The 22329-nt window shown below is 39.2% G+C and overlaps 1 protein-coding gene across 5 annotated transcripts in view; it reads right to left on the bottom strand.

Annotated features, from left to right (window-relative positions):
* The window catches only part of CREB5 (cAMP responsive element binding protein 5), a 257284-nt gene that overhangs the window by 186046 nt on the left and 48909 nt on the right, over positions 1-22329 (bottom strand). For all 5 annotated transcript variants that reach the window (XR_005955006.1, XM_041466238.1, XM_041466235.1 and 2 more), the window contains one exon: positions 17829-17950. Coding sequence is in view for 4 of the 5 variants with exons in the window: in XM_041466238.1 (XP_041322172.1) it covers positions 17829-17950 (122 nt within the window). In the remaining variant the exon portion in view is untranslated. The remainder of the gene's footprint in view (positions 1-17828; positions 17951-22329) is intronic.

Raw genomic sequence — 22329 nt, 5'->3', positions numbered from 1 at the left:
AGAACAGAGAAGAGGATCAGGAGTTCCAGCCTGGCCCAAGTAGCACCACGATCCTGTTCTCAAGAGCAGCTATCTCCTTGGTATCAGCATTAAAGAAGAGGAACATTACCCCTCAACCTTGAACACTGCTCATTTTAAACCAACCTAACTTACACTTTTAATACACAAGACTGAAAAAATAGCTACTGTGGGGTCCAGGAAATGCTACCTTGTTTTTCTTCATCACCACAAGACAACAGAATGGTCTGTGCTCTGGAAATCCATTGGACCACGCTGTCTAAGCAAAAGGAAAGAGGTTTCCAAGTAAGATAGTGCTCAGAAGGTGATTCTCTGTGTGTTTTAGCCTTTCTTCCTGTTGTCTAGGAAAATTACAGTGGCAATTCCCTGACACAAACAGTCTTAAATACCACAATCTTCAGTTGATTATATAAGAAAAGGCAATGTGACCCCTGTATGATATTCTGAAAGCCATTTCTCAAACATTTCCATAACTGAATGCTTGAACTCATTTCAAATGCTTGCTACAAATTTTCATTTTTGAAAACAAAGGCTGAAAAGCCAGAGCTCTTTGTGTCTCAGTGGAAGGTCTCCTTCAAAGCACATCATCTCACATTTCTCACCTACAGCTGTGACAAGGTTTGCAAAGCTGAATCCAGTGAGTCTGGATTGCTAGAGCTGGCCCAGAATTTTGCTCAGAGTTTTCATTTTCAAAGAGCCAAACAAGAAAGCTGATAAATCTGTCTGGATTTACTAATTGAGATTAATTTACTAATTGGATTTACTAATATTACCATGTAATAAGACCAGAAATTTTAATTCTCTCAATGAGATTTATTAGGTATTGGCAGGGATGCATATGGAAGTGTAGCATCCAGAGTAAAACAATCAACAGAGAAAGACAGAAAAGTAAACTCAATGAGGTTCAAAGCAAAACCATAAAGAATAAAGATTTGTGTGATAGTAGAGAACATACATTGTTGTTCTGTAGATTATTTGCTTTAAGGCAGAAATATGATCATCTGAATTTTAATAAGATGGTGTAGTCTGTGATGTAGGGAGTCCAAAATGATTATTCTTCCTTCAAAAAGGACAGACAATGTACTACCCCACAATACTTGGTCTGTCTCTTCTTACAGTAAACATTGCTAATGCTCCTGGAGAGGGGCTGACCTTGCCAGCCAATTACATTATGCTAATTTGTCTGTTACTATAACTCCTACAGAGGCATTCACAGCTCAGAGCAGGACAGAGATTTATATTGTCTCTTCCAAGCTGCAGACTGTAGACGTTAATCTGTCTCCCTCCTTCCAGCTACAACTCCACATGGCAATATCTACATGCAGTGCCACTGCACATTGAAAGAGACAGTTATTGCCAGCTTTATACAACTTAGAAGACAAGCCGTGGTCCTCCTTTGCCCTTTTAATGTGTCACTCTATCTCAGAAAGCATATGCTTGGTAACAGCTGTTTTCCTATGAAAACATATGGTTTCTCATATGCTTTTGAAAACACCACAGGAATGTATTTGCTTGCTAGATGCTAGTGCCGTGTCTCTACATCCAGCAACAAAATCGTTGAAATGAACTGAATACTTTCTATGTTATACTCATGTGTTGTAAAAATACCTGTTGTTTAAAAAAAAAAAATCATCCAGCTGAAAAGATTTAATGTCAAAATAAGCCTCATAATTTAGAAGTTATGTGCTCTACAGTATTACTTGAAGATGGGATCCAAACACTAGTCTTCTGCCAACATACAGCAAGTAGCATGCTTCATGCAAGCAGTTTATAGTCCATATTCCTTCATGAAAACAAAAGCTGGGGAGACCTGCCTCTTCTAAGCTGCTGGAAAGCTCAGAAGCTTCCCTAGCATCTTTCAGCTGAGATATGATAAACAGAGTATCAAAAACAATTGAGTCACAGCAGCTTATAACAAACCACTGTCCTTCAAGTAAACCACAGCATTGACCTTTACATGCTCCTTTCCCTCCCTTCATAATATTTAGGGCAAGCTAAGAGTATCCACACAGCCAGTCGCATGTCAGAGAAGACAGAAAGCAGCTCATTTGTTGGGCTACTTTAACTCAGATGTGCTCAGTAGAGGGTCAGGTTAAACTGAATGCTAAATATTTGGGTAAATAAAAGTTCTGGCTGTGGTTTTGAAACCTATTTCAACATCAGCTGACACAGAAACAGACATAAATATGCAGAAAGTTTTCCAAGTGTTAGAAAGAAAGGGAGGTTACAGATTGGCAGGAAAACAAGAAAAATGCAAAAACATGGCTTATGACAAGGTCTTACAGAAAATTCCCTTTGGCGCTGAAAATAATTCCACTGGAATATTTGTAGAAAAGAAAGAAAAAATTATATTCAAACTAGTTCATGCTGTAACACCAACAAAATGAAGAAAACCATCCAGTTGTACTTCCGGACCTTCTGAACACACCAGTATCTAGGTGGTATTCAAGTACTTCTCATGTAACTGAAAAAATTTTACACCTGTGTGTTGATGGTGGTTAAGCACAGGGTCACACCAAAAAAATCCCCCGTCACACTGAAATGCTAATATTTTATTACCTATTAACAGTGAGGGGGCACCCAGAAGTCCACACAAATCTGTCTCACTGGCTTTACAATTTCCAGCAGATCATGTTGCAGTGCCGCCTGCAGTTAAAGCCCTGAGCCACAGGCTGGCTTTTAAGGTGCTTAAGCACACGTTGCAAAGAGGTCAGGAAAGCAAATGAATGGCAAGAACTGGTGAAACTCCTATGACAGCTTGAGGAATGGCCCTCAGGCATCTGCTGGGCCCCTTTCCATGGGTTCTGATTCCCTCCTCACAGTCTGTGAAAGGTAACACTTGCCTGGTGGGCACACAGGTCACTATGAGCATCCAGCGTTTTGCAAACTACTGGCAGATGTGCAATAAACCCACGCTGACCTTCTTTCTAAAAGCAAGCAGCAACCAAAGACTTATTAATATGCCCTGGGCATAGGAGATGTAAGAAAACAGGTTGATTTCTTGTGAAACTGTTTCTACCAGCTAGGAACTAATGCACCAGGGACAAAAGTAAAAAGCCCTTAGAGGAAACTAATACAGGATGTCTCACTGGAAACACAATGGTCCCAAAAATCATACAAGCCAAGGGAATAGAAATACACCCTTACCTGACTAAAAAATGGTTTGTAGTTATCAAATAGAGGTATAACCTTCTTCATCTGGTTAGACATTACAAGGAAATTATGAAACCAGCTTACAATAAAACCTTCTTAATAGTGCCCAGAGCTTTCAGTCCCAGAAGGTAACTGAGAACACCTTTTTTTAAGGTGGCCCTTAAAAGCTCAAATGAAGAGGAAGGTCAAAAAGCCAAGAATTTGTGTCATTGAGACAAAGAGTTTTCATGTTGCACTTGTCATATCTGCTACAGAACAAAAATATCCACCATGAAACCATATTTGCTTCTTTTTGTGTATACATATTCACAAGAAAGAAAGGAGGAGAAAAAAAGAATAAAATCAGGCATAGGCTGTCATTCAGAGCCTTCTAATCCTGACAAAACAATACAGTAACATGTTCCTGTTTGACCTCAATTTGATATCCAAAACTCCAGTTCTTCACCAGAAAAAGAAGAGGTTGATTTACAAATGCATGCCCAGTCTTTCCAAATGTATCCAATAGCTTTGTTTAACAACAGGTATTTGCATAAAGCACAATGGTGTGAAAAGACTTAAGTGTACATACACTAAAAATGAAATCAACTGCTTGATGAATGAGGTATCATTCATCACATACCAAATAAAAAGTCATAAAAGTATTTGTAGAATTATATTGTTAACCTGCATTTCTCTTCAGAGTCAGAACTGGCTTTTCCATGAAGCCAGTTAATTTGCTCATAATGATCAACACATGGTGTATCTCTGAAGTCTCCAAAATTAAATTTTCTACTCATTTTCCAGCTGATGAACAAAAGGAAACTGCTCTTCCTGCATAATTAAGTTATCTTATACTCCTATCATGAACAGTCTATACGAGGTTGTATCTGTACCAGCTATATGACAAATTCTCATTTATGATCTTATTATGCATGTAGAAGAAAAAATACTTTTAAAAAACTATTGAAAATCACGCTGCATATTCCAGAAAAAAATTGCCTCAAAATGCATATTGCATTTCAGCAATTTGCATATTCAGCAAAAATGACCTCACACTACAGGTGATCTAAAATTATTTTACATACAGATATTCATTGTAATGAGCAATATTTTCACAAGATGTAGTAAAAAAAAGAGCCCAGTATGAAAATACATTGAAGCTTAAACTTTCCAGTCAGTTTAGTGGGTTTACATGAGCAAAATTGGTATCTTCGTGAAGTTTCAAGAATTTCTCCATTGCAGGTGTAGCTTCTGATTATTTCTTTATTAACAACTACTGGAAGAAGCTTATCTGCTTGACAGGAGAAGGAACTTTTAAGAGTTACCAGAGTACCACATTGCTTTACATCCCAGAAAGGGTGGGTGTCTAGCTGGCAGAGTTCATGGAAGTGACAGGGATCCAATCCAGACAACGTCTGTACAGACAGCACTGCAGGTTCCTTAGTTGCTCAGCTCTTTCACACTGCCTTAAGAGTGTTTGAATGCATCAACTCTGGAACAAGCAGAATTATTTTTTTATTTTCCTGGAAAACACGTTGTGGTATTAGGTTGGTAATTTAATCCTATTGGCAATATAATAGTTATGGCATAATCCCTCATGTTATAAAAGTAATTGCCATAATCATAAGCTACATTCAATTATTTCTTTTCTAAATTGCAGCTGCAGTGGTTTCCCATTCCCAACCTGCCGTCCTGCTGCTGACAAGACAAGAAGGGGCAGAAAGCAGAGCTCAAAAAACGCTACTACATCCCATCCTCTTCCCTTGCCTAATAGCAAGTGACTCCCCATCCCAGTTAATAAAGAGCTCCTTGTCCCTCCATTATGCAGTGTAATCTTTAAAAGATTACATTCTCATTTGGGAATGAGCCAAGAGCCAGTGGGAAATTCTCTAGTAAATTGGATAGGGAGACAACAATATGAAGGGCAGCTGGATGGAAGCACATTTTTTTCAGGGCATTCCTATTCCTGGGGCCCTGTGGCATTGTTAGAAGTCCTGCAGTCTCGGCTTTTTTTCCTGCTCTGTTGTCAGGATAATGCTATTCAAGAAGAAGGGGGTACAGATTAGCTGGTTTGAAGATGGAATGTGAGGAAACGAATATTGAAAAGTAGGAAGAAAAGAAGAAGAAAGACCAATTTCTTTTAATTCTTACCACCTTACACAAAAACAAGAGAAGACCGTTTTGGTTTAAAACAATGTATTAAGTGTATCAACTTCAATAGCAAAAGATGCTTTTTTTCCTTACCCAACTGTCAACAGGAAGGCAATTTGAGCACTCCATCACTAACAGCATATTAAGTACGATTTTGAAAAGAACATTTCCCTCACTGACTCGTTCTCCTTGCCTGCACCTTCCAACAGATGCATTTGCTCTGTGGAATCTACTTTCCACCCCACACTACCTGTGATCCAGGATGGGGAAAACCACAACAACACAGGGCAGCCAGCCCTATCCCATTTGTCCCTTCACATGGAGGGATGTAAGTGAAGGCAACTGCATTTTTTGCTGTGTTTTTTCCTTTTGCTTTGGGGTTTTTTTGCGGGGTGGGATTTGGTTGGGTCAGTTTGGTTGGGGGTGGGCTTTGGGTTGTTTGTTTTTATTTGGTTTGGGCCTTTTTAGTTTGCTTGGGTTTTTTTATGTATATACACTCTTTTTTTTTTTAACATTTCTCCATAAATCACATAGATTTACATGTCCGGAAGACTGGATAGCTAGATGATGTTTATTTGGTCTATCATGGCATACATATATTATCAACTCAGTACTGCATTTAGTTAGAAAATACAGAAATCTCAAAAAAAAAAAAAGGAAAGAAAAAGCTGTAAAAAAAGTTTTTTTTTTTGTTTTTTTTTTTAAGTAGTGGACCTTTTATATCTCCCCCAGAAAAATAAGTTTTTAATCGTAACATGAAATTATGATCATTATTCTCTTTCATGCTGCATAATTATTTAATAAGAAGATGTAAAAACATAGTTGTCACAGAAGGGTGTCAGAAAAATTTGGTTTACCCTTAAATTTCTGTTTATCCAAGTATGACTTTCTTCATCTGCAGGAGTCAACTAACAATAGTTACCTTTTGTTAGTCCATGGGAGGCAGTAGTTAAAACACATTAAAACAAAGGATTGTTTGCAATTTAAAATCTTGGTGTTGGGAAGTCCTGATTCAGCAAACTATCTCTCTTCAGCAAACCCCTGCACACATGCTTGAAGTTAACCATATGTTTAAGAGCTATTGAAGTACATGGACTTTGGCCCCATTTCAGAAAATCAGTTATATACACATTTAACTGGCTGAGATGGATGAAGCAAAGAAAAGAAATTTGGATATAAGAGGTGCACCTGAAAAAGATTCCAGCCACACAATAATCCACAAAATAAGAACTTATGTGCAGAGGTGTAATACACGTAATAGTTTTCCTGGTTTTCCTGAAACATATATGTTGGCATTTACATTCGCATGAGTTTACTGTACTGTAAAAAAAAAAGATAGCATAAATGGGAAAGAGCCATGGTTACTTTGTCATTACAGGAACAGGCCTTACACAGATGTATACTTCCCAAGGGACATACAAAGAGATCTCAGAGATAAGACAGGAGTATGATGAGAGAAAGAATATCTTAGAAAAGACTATAAAGAATACAGAAACATGAGCATCCAGACTGACTTTCCTTTCCACTTTCTCAGGGAAAAGCTATTCTAATACCCAACATCAACTTAGCACCTTCATGTCTCTCTTTTCTGGGTACAGCCACATCCCTTGACATCTCATTTCAATTTTAGGCTGAGAAACGAATTCCATTTGCTTGGGTTGGGGGTGGAAGGGACAGGATGGGCATGGTAGGGAGAAAAGCAAATTTTACTTTTCACACTCCTCAATCTCTGCTCCCCCAATTCTGCTAAGAAGTACATCACAGGAATATTTTGATATCCCACTTCTTACAAAACAAAGAACTGTCTTTTTAATGTCTGCTTCATATGAGTGCTGATTTTTCACTCCACATCTCTCACTTGAACAGCCTCATGATAGCCTCCCTCAGCTTTCTTCATGTCTTAGTAATATTCTTTTCTTTCTTCTTCTGTGTGAATTTTCCTTTCCATTTTCCCCACCAAGTCTGATCTGGGATAGGAATACATCTTTTATGTAAGTAAAAAAGAAAGGTACTTTTCTTCCTTTTGATTTCTTGCCTCCTTTAGCAAGCCCTACTTTCTCATCTTCCTTCTTTCTCTCTCCTCTAGGACTTCAGGGAGGACTCCTCCAACAAAAAGAAGGAGAGACTGGCAAGGTGCCTTATTTTTATTTCTTCCTTGATAGAAGGAAAGGTAGGGCTAGGACAAAAAGAAAAAAAAAAAAAAAAAAAAACAGATAGAAGCCCAGACAATCTGCAGATTGGGCATCTTTCACCTTTTCTTCTAGGTGTCCTGTCTCAGTGTCAGTGACAAAGCCAGAAGTCAGCTCCCTTTCTGTGCCTGCTTCGAGTTTCCCTAGGCTGAGTCCACAAAGAGGGAGGAAATACCACCACCCCACACACACATCTCAGGTGAGGGAGGAAGGGGAGGAAGAGTAAATCTCTCTTAATGTAGGAAGGGAAGCCACGTTGGCCTCACAGACACACACATATACTTTAATATCTGTTGAGAATGAGCTCAGAGACCTTCTCAACCAACCACCAATAGAGGACTTTTAAGATTTACTGAAAGCTGTGGCACCTCTTACAGGTTCCACAGATTAGACTTCAGTCTCGTACCTTAATGGTTTTTGTCACTGTTTCTTTTGCAGCTGTCTTTTATTTAGAAAGGGAGTATCTAACCTTCAGTAAGAAATACTGGTGCAAACTTACAACTAATGAAAAGAGAGAAAACCAAGCTTGCATGACAAGGAAACAAATTTCCCTAAATGCTACATTGTTAATATTTACTGAGACGCAGAAAAAAAATCAGCAAAACCTTCGGAGAACAAATTTCCAAATAAATAAAAAGCATAAAATCAAAAGGGGCACTAGTCATTTTCTGGAAATCCAAGGAAAGAAAAAAAAAACTTTTCTAGGCTCATAATGATTTTCCTATCCACATTATACATATTTTTCTATCAAGATTTCTCTTAATAATAGCATGCCACAGAGGATCATTAGGCAGGAAAAAAGGGTCAGAGCAAGGATAACAAAGATGAAAAGAAAACCGCTGAGAGTTCACCTCTGCTGTTTATTTTGAGGCACACTTAAGATTCGAGTCGGAGAGTCCTAATTGTATTCAAAGATTTAGTTCTCTAAAGAACATAAACAAAACTAGCAAGGGGTATCAGCCAGAATAAAGCTTTCTTCATAATCATAGAGTAAGGTCAGCTTTTGTTTGTTCTTTTATATGATAATCTCCACTCTTTTGTGTTGACATTTAAATGTTTTAAAATGGAGAAAATAAGTATCTGAAAACGAATGGCCTATTTCTGCAGGAGCAGCTCTTCTAGCATGTCCTCATATTTTCTAGCTTCTTTTGGTTGTGCATTCCTTACGAAGCATTTTAAAGCCTTTACACCTAATCTAGGTTAGCATGCTCTGGTTAGCAGCTTGTATCCATTGAAAAGCAAGGCAATAATCCATCTAGGTTTAGGGCTTTTTCATAGAACTGATGCAGAGCTGTGTCAATTTTAATGTCATGCTATGGAGAGTGCATGTAGCTCTCTCCACTTTAGAGGATTAAAAGTGACCTCTCTTACCAAAATCAATAAGGGCAGCTTGCTGTGACTAATAGGTTGTAGAAATTCAAAAGAGACGGTTTGTAACACTGAGTTCATTCTCCCCATGTCTCTCCCCACCCAGCCCCAGACTGGCTGGCAGAGCTGCACTTTGACATGCACATTCACATGGCAACCCGATGGCTTTTCCCTTCCCAGGGACCAGACCCAGCCACACACAGTTTACTCATATTTCAGGGAAGAAAAAAAGCTTGATATTGATATTGATGTTTATTCAACAATAGCGGATTTGGCAACTTTTGTAAAGAAGCATGTGAGAGAGAAACCAGAATGAGGAAACAGTTAATATGTATAACTTTTACCTCCCTAGTATGATTTTTAAAAGGCCCTTTTTTTACATATTAGCAAGACATCAACAACTACCCAGATACTTCACATCACATCATCAGCACAGTAGATTGTTTTCTGGTCTCTGAACAAGGCTTTTCTCCCTTCAGATATTTGCCTAGTTGTAATAGGTTAAAAATTTAAATTCCATTAAAGTCAATGAAACTGCCCCAGAGATGTATGAGGCTATACATCCCACTCTGGCATTCATTAACTGCCATCACATGTGACCAGTTGTTCTGGCTTTTTTCTTCTCTCCACTATTCCTTTCTTTACTCTGAAATACATCAGATTTAAAAGTTAAATTTGTGTACTACTAGAAATGGGACATGCTGCAGCATGCACACCACTGCACACCAACTCACTTTACAAATGAGTCTTCGGTTTTTCAGTTTCAGATTTTGTAAAACTAAAGAACACTAGCAACTCAGATGTGGATCTCCCACTTTATGGTGAAGATACCCTTACTCTACTGGATGTCCCCAACTTCCAATTTATCCTGCTTGATGTACAAATTTAAAATCCTTACCCACAGTTCATACCTTGTGGACATTTTCTCCATCTAACAATCACCATCATTGTCTTTATGCCAAAAAAACAAGACTTTCCTTGGGGGAGCAAGGGAGAAAAGAGGCTGAAGTTGTGGGAGGAACCCAACTGTAAAGGTTTAGGAGTCCCTGTGGAGGTTTATAAATAGTTGACTGCCATGTGCAAAATGTGAAAGAAACCCAGTCAGCAAAAGAGCTGTTGCCGGTTTGAAATCTTCTAACTACATCTATTTAGGCAGTAGACAGTGTTATAAATAAACAATAAATCAAGAAATTATTAGCATTTGAATTTTGGCAAGATAATAAAATGTGTAGGGGTATAATCAGCAAATAATAGGAAAGATCTGCAAGCAAACCCACCAATTAATGATAAATAGGACTTGGCTCTGGATAACTTCACCAATGTGGATCTCATTAGATGGCTGTGGAATCTGTTCCTGCAGCAGCCCTCTCCGAGTGAGGGAAAGGTGAGGTAACTAAAATGTCAGCACACCCAACCCTCGCGGTTCTTGGGCTCCAGGATTGTAACCACCTGGGCCAAAATGACAACCTTATGCTGCTGTGAAGGCCATGCCACGGTGTCCCAGGGTTTAACCAATAGGTTTCCTTGCCTCAGCTTTCGGACAATTGCTCTGCAATCCCCTCTCAGCGAAGGAGACCAAAAACACTCAGATTCACTCTCTGGAGAGAAAGAATCCTTCTTTCCTCAGTTCACCTTGCTTTATTAACAGCACCTTTTGTAGAGAGAAATGCCCCCAAGCAAGGAATATCACTTAAACAGATAAATAATTTGCACACCAGGCAGGGGGAAGGGAGTGGGGAAAGAGACCCTGCCTTATTAGACTCGAAACAGACACACCATCTTAATACGAAGGATCAGCATATGGTTCTAATAGGCTTTCTAAAATGATTTATCAGCTGTGATTAAGCCCTTGACCAGCATGTCTATCTTCATAAATAAAGGAAAAGTGCACCTTGCTCTGAAGTGTATCAGCAGTATCTTATTACCCACCCAACCATAGAGACTGCAGCCCACTCCGGGGAGCAAAGAGCTCGTGTTTAATAGCAGAGCTTATGCTCTAAAGAGGCTGCCAAGATTTAGGGGTTTTACCTAACAGATAGACTTATAAAAATGCCACTACAGGAAAGGTTGATCCCTTTTTCATGTGCCATCCAGTCCATGCTGCTGAAACCTGAACTGGTAACAAGGAAGATGTGCCATTAAAAACATTCCAAGGAAGACCAAGGCAAAAGGCACAACTTTGCTATGCTGCTGTGAAAAAAATGTTAACATGAAATCAGATAGGCCTCCTTTTGTTGTGGGTAGCCAAAATACAGAAAACATAACAAACCTCCAAACATTACAAGAGGGTGACTCAGCTTCTTTGGGGCAGAGAAAATAATAAGAAGAAGGAAAGTGGACTGTCCTGACTGAGCTCACTGGATGATTCATCAGCTGGAATTCAGAAGAACATGGAAGGAATATGGTTAGGAAGGTTTAGCTGAATCAAAAACGTATGCCCTCAAGAATTACCTTTCCTCATGATACAGGAACTTATTGCTGGAAAAACATTCAGGTCTTCTCTTTGAGTATGAGGATCCAAACCTATAAATCCACTCAAAAGTCCATTCAAGATAAGAATCCTGCCTGCCAGCAGAAGATAAGATACTGTACCATCAGCAACATGCCTAAATTAAAGCCTATTCTTGTGAATATTTCTGCAAGGTCACAAACAGTTTTGTCCTGCCAGCTTTCCTGTGCCATTATGCAGAATGTGTCCCTTTTGTAACACAGTCCAGTGTGGCAACGAAGTGTCTGGAGATAGATACGTGCTCAAAACAGGACTCATAAAGCTGGGGACTGAAGCACCAACCGTGGAGCTGCCATCCTACAAAATACAACAAACCACCACATGTCTACCATGAAACCTACGAAGGTTAAGAAGTTAAAATCCAGCAAGCCTACCCATCTGGAGAGAGGAGGAGAGCATTCTTCCTGTCTTTAGCAACACTGAACAACAGCTGATAAATCTTTAACACACATGGTCTGTGGGATGCCCTATGCTGAGACCAAGGAGATATGGAATCAATCTGAGGCTTTGCCACAGACTTCCTGTGCAATTTTCAGCATGTCACTTGAGCCCAGATCCTTTATGGTAGCTCTCTGATTTACTCCTGCTTTGTTTCAGGCAGAGCGAGGCACCAAAATGTCTTTGAGGGAGTCTATGAATCTTTTGGGGCCGTGCTGCTAAATAGATTTAGGAACCAAATTGAGACAGAAAGCTGCTCTCTCGGCAGAATGGTGGAGAGGACCCAGATACCCTGCAATTCTCACTCCACATATGTGATTCCTTTGGGAGCTTGGTGTCACACTACAAAGGAGCTCTGGAAAGCAATGTCCTCTGGAATCTGTTCTTCCCCTTAGAAAATAAGAGACAGAGTATTTACCTTCTTCATAGGAATACTGCAAAAGTTAATTTAATTAAGAAAAAAAGGGCTGTTGCAAGCCAAAAAATGAACTGAAAAAGCAGATCAATAATCTGATGCAATTAATGCATACGAAAACCCAGAATAACCCTCAGAAAAACTCAGATACAGAGCTAGAGTGTATCTTTCCAGTACTTCAATGAGTCACCCAGAAAAAATGCAATGGTGTGAGGATGCTTACATCTTCACAGATACAGATATTATATTTAGAGTATAGGAACTATTATACTGAAACCTTTGAATGTGGGGTGATATTTTGGACTTTGAAATTTAGAGTTTTGAGCTATCACCTTGACAACAGCTTAACTGATTGATAAAGTAACAGCTTGAAGTTATTACACTACATACAATAATGGTACTCTGGCCCTTAAGCACTCTATTAATATAAACAATTTCTAGTCTTACTAATTTCTAGTCTTACTTTGTGTCTACTATGACATACTGACTATATAAGATACTTAATCTCAGTGGGAAAATAGGAAATCAGAGGGCCCTTTGACTTAAAAAATATGGATGGTCTCACATCATGTTTAGACAAATGGAGGGAGAATGTACATATGTGCATTTATGATAGCATAATTTTTTTAAAAAATCAAAATAGTAAGCATTTAAACATATATCTTTCCTTCCATTGTACAGACTGCCAGACCATGAGTCAAAAGTGCTCCAGGAGCAGCCTCATGAGTTTGCTGGTTTGTATTATTTCACAAGTGAAATGCAGCCCTTTCAGAGCACTTGCTTCTCTGTGTGCCTTACCAACACACTGCTCTTCTCCAGGACCCTACTGGGGTTTCAGAGTACTTACCAGGGGAAACTGGGGCTAATTTGTCACCTATCAGCCAAGCCAATGACCAAAATGAACACTTAATCCCTGTTCTTTCACCAAGGGAGTGAATTGCCAGCATTACCCTATAGCCTGTTAGTATTACAATACAGGCCTCTAAAACCCAAACACTTATACAATGTGCTTTGTCAACATATAAATATTTTTTCTTCTCATATAAGGGTATATATGACCCCATACATATCACCCTTTCCAGGATAAGGGCCCCATTTACTGCACTGCTGCATTTTCAGCTGCTGCAACGCCAACTATTACATACAGGCAAAATCCCTTATGATTTTTCTGTATTACTTTTCAGAAGAGAGGAAAACTTATGGGCTAGATACACATTGCATGAAATTTAAGCAAGATGTGGAAATTAAGTTAATTTTTTCACCAAACTATACTACTTTAGGGACAGATTCTATCATTTCCAGCTTGCTTTGAACTATATAATCTTCCCTACACTCATAGGCTACAGTATCAAACTATGATATTCAGCAATATATGCAAGAAATTTCTTCTGGAGGTCAGAGAGTCAGTGAGTTCAGCATGAAATAGTGATGTGCTATAAGCTAGACAAGTACATTTTACCTACTTTCTTATGCTTATACACAGAAATACATACAAGGTAGAAGGAGATCCTAGAAGGTGCAAACCAAATATATGTCTTTCAAACACACATCAGTCTGTAGCATCATCCCTTTTTTAACACAACTAAACTGGTTACTCAGGATTTTTATTCCTTCTGCAGATTGAAATTATTTAACCCTTAAAGGCTTTGTATTTGGTTTTGTTCTTCTTCTTTACTGGACTACTTCAATTTGCTGATGCTTTTCTAGCAGTGAGGTGCCTGCCTTAGGATAGTACACTTAGAACAGGAACATTAGGCCATGTAGAGGACTAATGAGCTTCCTGAATTAACACTGAACAACCCACATTAAAACCAAGCTGTAATTAAGAATAGCCATTTCCCTGCCTCATTTGCATAATTTATACATTCTCTTGCAGCCCTGAACAGTGGTGAGAAGATTTCAAAGTTTCAGGATAAGTCTTAGGAAGTGATGCATCCCAAGTCTAGCATACACAGAATGTGATTTTAAACATGCCCTCATGTTGAAAATATTCAGTTCACTATTTGTAAATGTATTTCATGCAATACTTGCTACAATCAGCATATTTCCACTTTTTCTCATTTCACACAGGGACATCAGGCTAGATGCATTTTAACAAAGTGGGTCCACTAAGTTATTGAGAAACAGACCCTGACTCTTCCCATCTCTGACATGATCCTCTCAGCCCAAACTCAATGCTCAAAACAAGATGTGACAACAGGGCCTATCCAGCAGCAGCAAAGGTCATGTGTTTGCAATTACAACCCACTGCAAATGCTTTGGGTACCTAATGTTCCAAGCAGTGTAAGCCTAAAACCTGCAGCCAGTGGGCTAAAACAGCCATGTGATCTCCCAGCACTACCTGCCTTCTTGACATGGGTTGCAAGTTCTGTCTGGGTCTGAGCTGTCAATTGCTGTCTCCCTCAAGTTCCCAAGAACTTTGACATTTACAATTTTACAAGCAGAAATATAGTATAGGTATGCTTTTACCTGTGCTGATTTTGTGGTGAATTTGGGAGGTAGGAGGCTTGTGTCAGGAAAAGTGCCTTCAGGAGGATGGAAAAAGCCTCTTTCTCACACACTTATCCATATGATTATTGCTGATCTGTAGCATCCCTTGCATTTAGGGAGCAAGTCTTTCTCAAGGAGAGACTTCCAGCTAATATAGGATGGTATAAACAACAGACAAGCTAAAACCAACAGAAAAACTCCCTTCCATTTATAGGTTTATTTTTCTCAGTTCAGGTTCTGGAGATCATCAGCATTATTGTTCCTTGAGTCCCCTCAGTCCCCAAGCAAAGGTTAATCCACACACGTTGTCAGAGGTGGTCCTTGACAGATGATCTTAGAACCATAAGGCATACCAAGTATGGGAGGCATAAACAGACACTTCTTCCACTTTTACACATGGCAGAAGGATGTCAAGTGATTTATTTCCGGATAAGAAGCTGGGATAATAATGGAAGTGCTTTCCACTCAATAGTACCTTTACAAAAAAAGGTACACATGGTGTTCCTAAACCCATGCAGTCAGAGCTTCACTAGTTTGGAAAGTCACCAGTCTGCATAACCAGCTTCATCACAACAAATTCTCATGGATTATCCATGGGCAGCCATCCAGAAGAGAAGGAAGGGAAGGGAAGGGAAGGGAAGGGAAGGGGGAAGGAAGGGGGAAGGAAGGGAAGGGAAGGAGGAAGGAAGAAAGAAAGAGAAAAAGAAAGAGAAAGAAAGAAAGAAAGAAAGAAAGAAAGAAAGAAAGAAAGAAAGAAAGAAAGAAAGAAAGAAAGAAAGAAAGAAAGAAAGAAAGAAAGAAAGAAAGAAAGAAAGAAAGAAAGAAAGAAAGAAAGAAAGAAAGAAAGAAAGAAAAAGAAAGAAAGAAAGAAAGAAAATGCAGCTACTTGAACTTTATCCTCTGACTTTTCAAAGCATGACTCTCAAGGAGCAAAAAAAGCCAATGAGAAATGAAAGTGTTTTTCTGTTACAAGATTTCAGTGTCAAGCTGTGTGTTAAGCCACAGTGATATACTAAAATAAACAAAACTGTTTCTTTCAGAGTCCAGAGAAATTAATATGACCAAAAATATTTTTGGAAGACTTTTCTGTGCAGTGAGCAAGATTTCCATGCAGTTAACCTTAGTCTCTGTGTGTTGGTAGGTCCATTAGGCCAACACTACATCACACTCATATTCCAGGGATAGGCTGTTAGAAGCATTTCCTTAGGGAGAGCTGCAGCCCAAGGAGTCTCCTTCTGTCTTGGCCTTTGTCTCTTGCATTTGTGCAAAGCCCTACTGGGGCCTGCTTCAGATTCCTATCTGACAGTCAGTCAGTAATGTAAGAATGAACATACAGCAGACTAATTGGAAACACAGAGCAAATGTTACAGGTTAGCCAGCTAGTGGGACTTATGTCCCTCTTTTTTCTTTCCTTTTTTTCCTTTTTTCACCCCATTTTTTGGTTTGGGGTTTTTGGTTTTTTTTTTTTTTTTTTTTTTTTTTTTTTTTTTTTTTTTTGTTTTTTTTTTTTGTTTGTTTTTTTTTTTGTTTTTGTTTTGTTTTGTTTTGTTTTTGGGGGGGTGTTTGGGGTTTTTTTGGGTTGGTTTTTTTGGGATTTTTTTTGGGTGGTTTTTTTTTTTTTTTTAATTTCCCACCCCATGATCACTTATTTGCTCCCTGGAGATCACCAATGGCAGCTGGAGGGGTTGGTAGGAGGGCAGAATAAGACTCCCAGAGACTGCTAAACAGCTGGAATTATCAGGTAACTTGATGCCCTTGTCTAGGTTTTAATCAACTATCCCTTGCAAACTAAAATATCTCTGCAACATCAAGCACTGCAGTCTGGGGCTAAGTGCACCCAGGTCCACCTCAGTAGATTTCTCCTGTTCTCCTACTCCTGCAAAATAAACACCAGGCACAGAGAACAACTCAGAAAGTCTGTAATGGACAAAGAAGTAGGAGTGTACAGAAATGTTCTCCCTGATTCTAACTAAGACTCCCCTCCGCAGATCCTAAACCACAAATTTTTTAACAAGTCTAAAATTAGACACATTTATCTCAATACATGGCTGTTTCCTAACACACAAAGCTGTGAGGGTCAGTCTGTGCTATTTTCCCAATACTTGACCAAAACTTGAACTCTCTCACATCTGGACACTCTTATTCCTTGCTCAGCATACCATGGCACAGCCTCTCTCCTCCTCTATCTATCCCAGTCTCTTTCCTAATGAACTACAAATAAACCATACCTAGACTCCCTTCCTTGTAAGCCAAAACCAAGCTGCTCCTGGACTCCTCTCTCTTTCTACAACCCTCCTCTCCTGTCCTGCACCTCAGCAGGCAGCTTTACCTCTTTTCTTGCTGTCCTCTCTAGTACATTAAGCTCCTTTACCATTCTTTGAAAATTTTAACAGCACTTGAGGACCCCTGAAAGCACTCTGAACACTCTTTGGGTAGAGGAGTACACTTACATACAAGGTGGACTACCTAATTCAACCTAAAGTTCAGAACACTGACAGAATAACTTCAGAATAAACTAAAAGAATACTAATTGAAAGTGGGATATGTTATCTACTATTTCAAGTCAAAGTTTCCCAGCTCAACTTGAACGCTTTTTGAGAAATACAGAAACAGAATAAAGCTGGTATTGATGATGAATAAATCCAAGGGCGCAACATGTTATGGAGGAATTTTAAAAAAAAAAAAGAAAAAGAAAAAAATTGCTCTTAAGTAAATGCCCCTTCATAAGCCAAATTTCCCTGTAATGTATTTGAGCCAGTTTGCAATCCTCACTTCAAAGATGATACAATTTTCCCAAGCCTTTCCCTCATGAGGTGTGTGGTTTGTATTATAGTTTACTTAAAAGCAGAGACTTGGAATCAAACCCTGGCAAACACAGTTACACTTTTTTTTTTCATTATTTAATACTGTTTTTTTGTTGGTTTGGGGTTTTTATTTCTGTCAACTGCTTCAATAGTTTCAAAAAGCATGTCACAATTTATAGTGCCACCTAGTTTCTAACCAAAAGGTTACTACTAGGTAGTAGAGCTCAGTCTGCTTTCTCATAGATTAAAGGACACTTCCTGTACCATTTCAAGGAATCAAAAGGGGAGGAAGGGCTTGGTGTGCTCACACTCACCCTTTTGTTGTTCTCTTCTTCTTGTGCCTTCCTGAACTCGTGCTCCAGGGAGCAGTCGATGTCGTTGAAGAGGCCGACTTCCTCACAGTTCTTCAGAAAGCGTGTTGGTGTGGGAGTCTGATCTGAGAACAAGACAAGAAATGATCGTTGGTGCACAATATTAAAAGTAGAGGGAGACAATTAAATAGTCTTGCAGGAAAAGAGAGGTTCTAACCAAACTTGTCTTTGCCTTCCCACCCCTACCTACCACACCATCATTAAAAAAATCCACACAGCGCTGAGTTTCAACACTAAACGCTGCAGGCACCCATGATTGCCATCAATGTCCAAAAGCAGGCAGCAGTCATCATTTGGGCAGAAAGACAACAGCATGGGTTTTCCCAGGCCATGTAACACAAGTGCTTCTCCTTAATATGTGTAAATGGTCTTTAGAACTCTCTATAAACCTCCAAAAAGAGGCTCATGCTGTATTTCGGCACTAAATGCTGCAGGCAGCCATGCTTGCCATCAATGTCCCAAACCAGGCAGCAGTCATCATTTGGGCAGAAAGACAACAGCATGGGTTTTCCCAGGCCAAATAACACAAGTGCTTCTCCTAACCATGTGTAAATGGTCTTTAGAATTCTCTATAAACCTCCAAAAATAGGCTCATGCAGAACAATGCACAGTGCTTCTCGTAATGCACATTTAGATCACAGCACGCATGTTAACTGCTGTGGATGCACACTAGTTAATGCCTTCAAATGCTCAAAAACCACCTCAAACACACACATACTTAGCAAAAAAAAAAAAAAGGTAGCCATGGCAAGAAGCTTTGCTTCCAACACAATTTTTGAAGGAAGAGTTAAACAACACTTAGAAAAGCTATGAAAAGTGACATTCTGACCACAAAGAAGCATTCTTTCTAATTTTATACCTGGAAGTGTTGATAATACATGCAAAACCATGAAATTTGGAGTAAAAAAAAAAATTAATGCCTTCATCTCTAGGATTTTTCTGCCCTCTCAGAGTTAATACAAGAAGGGCAATATTCTCTTTAATGCCATAGGCAGGAGGAAAATTATAAGGTTTTCTGACACTTTTTCAAAAACCTCGAAGACAAACAAAATTGCCATGCAGACTGTAGTTTCAGTGATTTCAGTTTCTTTCTTCAGGAAATGAAAAATCAAGCCCAAATTTGGGAACCAAAGACTCCCTAAAGCACAGGTCTGAGGCACTTCTATTAATTCTAAGGCTAGTTCTTAATTATTCCACCTTGGCTCCTTCTTCCCAAAGCTCTGTCCCAGAGATGCTTTGAGATGCTTTGTATCTAATTTTACAGAAAGATTGGACTCACTTTGTTAAAAACTAATCTTCAGCATAGTCCTTGACTACTACATGTTGTTTGTATTTCATTCTTTAAAGAATGAAAACTCTGCCGTATTAAACCCCATTGCCCATATTGGGTCAATTCTGACTTCACAAAAAAGCTTCCCACTTCAACAAAGACAAAATTGCTTTCTTCCACCTAGCTAAGCTGGGTCAAGTTCTAATATTACCCCCTTACAGCAAACAGTTACCTAACACCATGAATTTTACATAATCAGGATAGAAATGCACATCAGCCCTTGATTAAGCAGTACAAAAGCAAGGTACACAAAAGAAAATGCAGTTTTCCTTAGAAACTAAGGAAGAGGATTAGCTTCCTCCGTTATAAAGCCAAGAGAAGGCAATTTCCACCTGTAACAAGCATGGTCCTCCAGGTTTGACTTTCTCAGGTAATCCAAGGGCAAAGACACTCATTTGCATTTATATTTCTGATGGAACATCAAAATGCAAGTCCTCAATAGTAAAATTCTTTTTTCATTTCTTTTGGTTTGAGCATCCTACTTATGAACTTAAGGGAAGCAAACTTCAAGTATTTGGGAATGCACACTTATTTATCTGTTAGCTTTCACATCTGACTACTGTATTACCAGAGTTAGGAACAAAACTTTCTAAGAATCCTGCAAGAACTCAGACTAAGGAGATGAGTCAACAAGGTGCTGGCATCGATGGGAGCTGAGGACACTCAGCACTTTATAGGTCCATATCCTAAATAAGCAGTGCCAAACAAATCTCTAAAGTAACCTCAGTAAACTCAGTAGATTTACACCAGGGTTGTTTTTGGCCCTTGGACTGGAGCTCGTACTGGAAATGAATGGCACTAAAATGCAGGAGAAATAGATTTCCTTTCCAAAAAGGATGAAATGCTACTTTAGTGAACAACACCATTGTTTTGTAGAAAATCAAAAACAATTGTTGCTAAGCCTTCCTGGACACAAAGGGCTCACTGAATGTGAAGTAAACAGAGGAAAGGGGTATATCCATATCAAAAAAGCAAGGTATCAATTTCATGGCCAAGATGAGAAACTATGGATTCATAAAGAATTAGATGCCACTACTTTCACTAGAACCAAAAATTCTGGGTTTCTTCAGAGTTGCTTGGGCCCAGAACCAACAACAAAAAAAAACCAACAACAAAAAAAAAGTTATCTCATTGAAGTAAATCCATTTTAACAGTGAAAAAAGCAAACCAGAACAAGAATGTGACTTCAAATGCACAAGGGTCTCAATGGCTTCTTTTCTCTGCTCATGCTGAAAATCTATCTTCTGTACCACAAGATGACCGTGGGTGTTGCCTACAGTTGAACTTTCCAATTAACTACTTTAATATCTCAAAATATGAAAAGTGATAATGACACTGTTTACACCACCTACATATAGAGACGGTGATCTTATTTTATTACCTCAGTCTCCCCATACTGCTACTGTAGTTCCTATGTTCCAGAAATCAGACTGGCAGGAATTCACATCGAGATTTTTGTTAAAACAGACAGCCCCTCGTTTCTCCCAACCGAGGAAGGAGCACCACCAACCAGCCAGCCCAAGCTCCATCCACAGACCTCCTGGAAGTCAGCTCAGCCAGATGCAAAACAATACCTGCCTTCCTAGTTCTAAGACTTCAGCCTTCAACATTCACAGCAAGCAGAAGGCCACAAAAACTCTCTCTGTGTGAAAGCAGAACTGATAAAGATCCAGACTTTAAAATGTTGAGACTTTGTGTAGTAAAGCAGTTATGCTGCACATACACTGCACTCACTGGTCTCAGGATTTCGAGGTTACCAAGTCTAATGAGCTTGATTTGCTCCTGATTTGCCTCTGCAAAACACCAGTTCTCCTTTAGGATGTGGGCAAATTTTTAGAAGAAATCCCTCTCAGCACCACAGAAATTCTTTTACCTAGATTAGGCAAGCCTTTGTGTTTTAATTGGGAGGAGTATCACAAGGGAGACCCTAGCATAAGCTACAAAATCAGGTCTCCCAGAATTAATAAAATATTCCTAATTCTCAGCACTTAAAAATGCATTAATAGTTCCAACAGCTTGTGCCTGACCTCATTGTTCCCTGTTGGTACAAACAAAGCTTTTGTTGCTATCACCAGCGCCCACAACTATTGCAGACTCACTGAGAGCAGGGCTCTGATTTGTTGCACTTCAGCAACTGGATGAGCCAGACCCATCTGGACCGAAACTCAGACAGAGCCAGCACCACTCTCAGCATTCCTGCTGAGGACACACGTTATGTAGGAAGCTGCCCTGCAGGCACACTGCTACTCACACAACCCAGGACTCTAATATTAGTCACAAACTGTATTTTGTATTGGCAGCTTGGGATACAGGATTATCTGGGTTAACCCAAGATACCTGCCTAGTATAGCTGCTGATCAGTATAGCTGCTGATCAACTATCTCAACACAGACCCGTCGTTCAGCAGGTAAAAATCTTTCTATCCTCAACTAGTTCCATCCTCTAGAACTAGTTTACTGTCCTTTGAGGCATCTACCTCTAGCCATCTGTCACTTCATATTTAAACCTGTCATCTGATAATTATTAGGAATTTTTTTCTATCTCAACCAATTTAAACACAGATTATGTCAAGCTTCAGACTAGACAATGAAAATGTTGTTCAGCCTATTACTCAGGGGAATAATCAGCTTCTCTGATGGCACAGCCATGACCAGAAAGGCTGCAAGAAACTTTAAGTTCAAATAAGCCTCAAAAAAGTAAATGGACAATATATAAGCCCCAGAGGAAGCCAAATGATCACAAGTTAACCTACTGCATCTTACAGGAAGGGATTTCAGATGTACTCAAAAATCATATTCAGGGCAGACTTTCACATACTGTGTATATTTTGGTTGCTGACTTTTGAAAACATGTCCTCAATGTCTGAAGTGATACCTGATTTTTCAGACTCATAAAAAAGACAAATGTGGTAAGGCAATGGGGAACTTGAAGGTTTCAATAAAGTCAAAAGGTTCCATTATGTACTCACAACATTTGGCAATGCATGGGGGTTTCTATGTTGTTTTTTTTTGGGGGTGTGGGGATTGAAATAATAGTCTCAGAAAGGACACTCAGTCTCAATTCATTGTTTTCAAAACAACAGCTTAGGAAATACAATATTAGCTTGCTATACAG

Source organism: Pyrgilauda ruficollis, unplaced genomic scaffold, assembly GCF_017590135.1.
Source record: "Pyrgilauda ruficollis isolate IOZ18807 unplaced genomic scaffold, ASM1759013v1 scaffold2, whole genome shotgun sequence".
NCBI classification, from domain to species: domain Eukaryota; kingdom Metazoa; phylum Chordata; class Aves; order Passeriformes; family Passeridae; genus Pyrgilauda; species Pyrgilauda ruficollis.
This window is presented reverse-complemented; position numbering and strand designations above follow the sequence as displayed.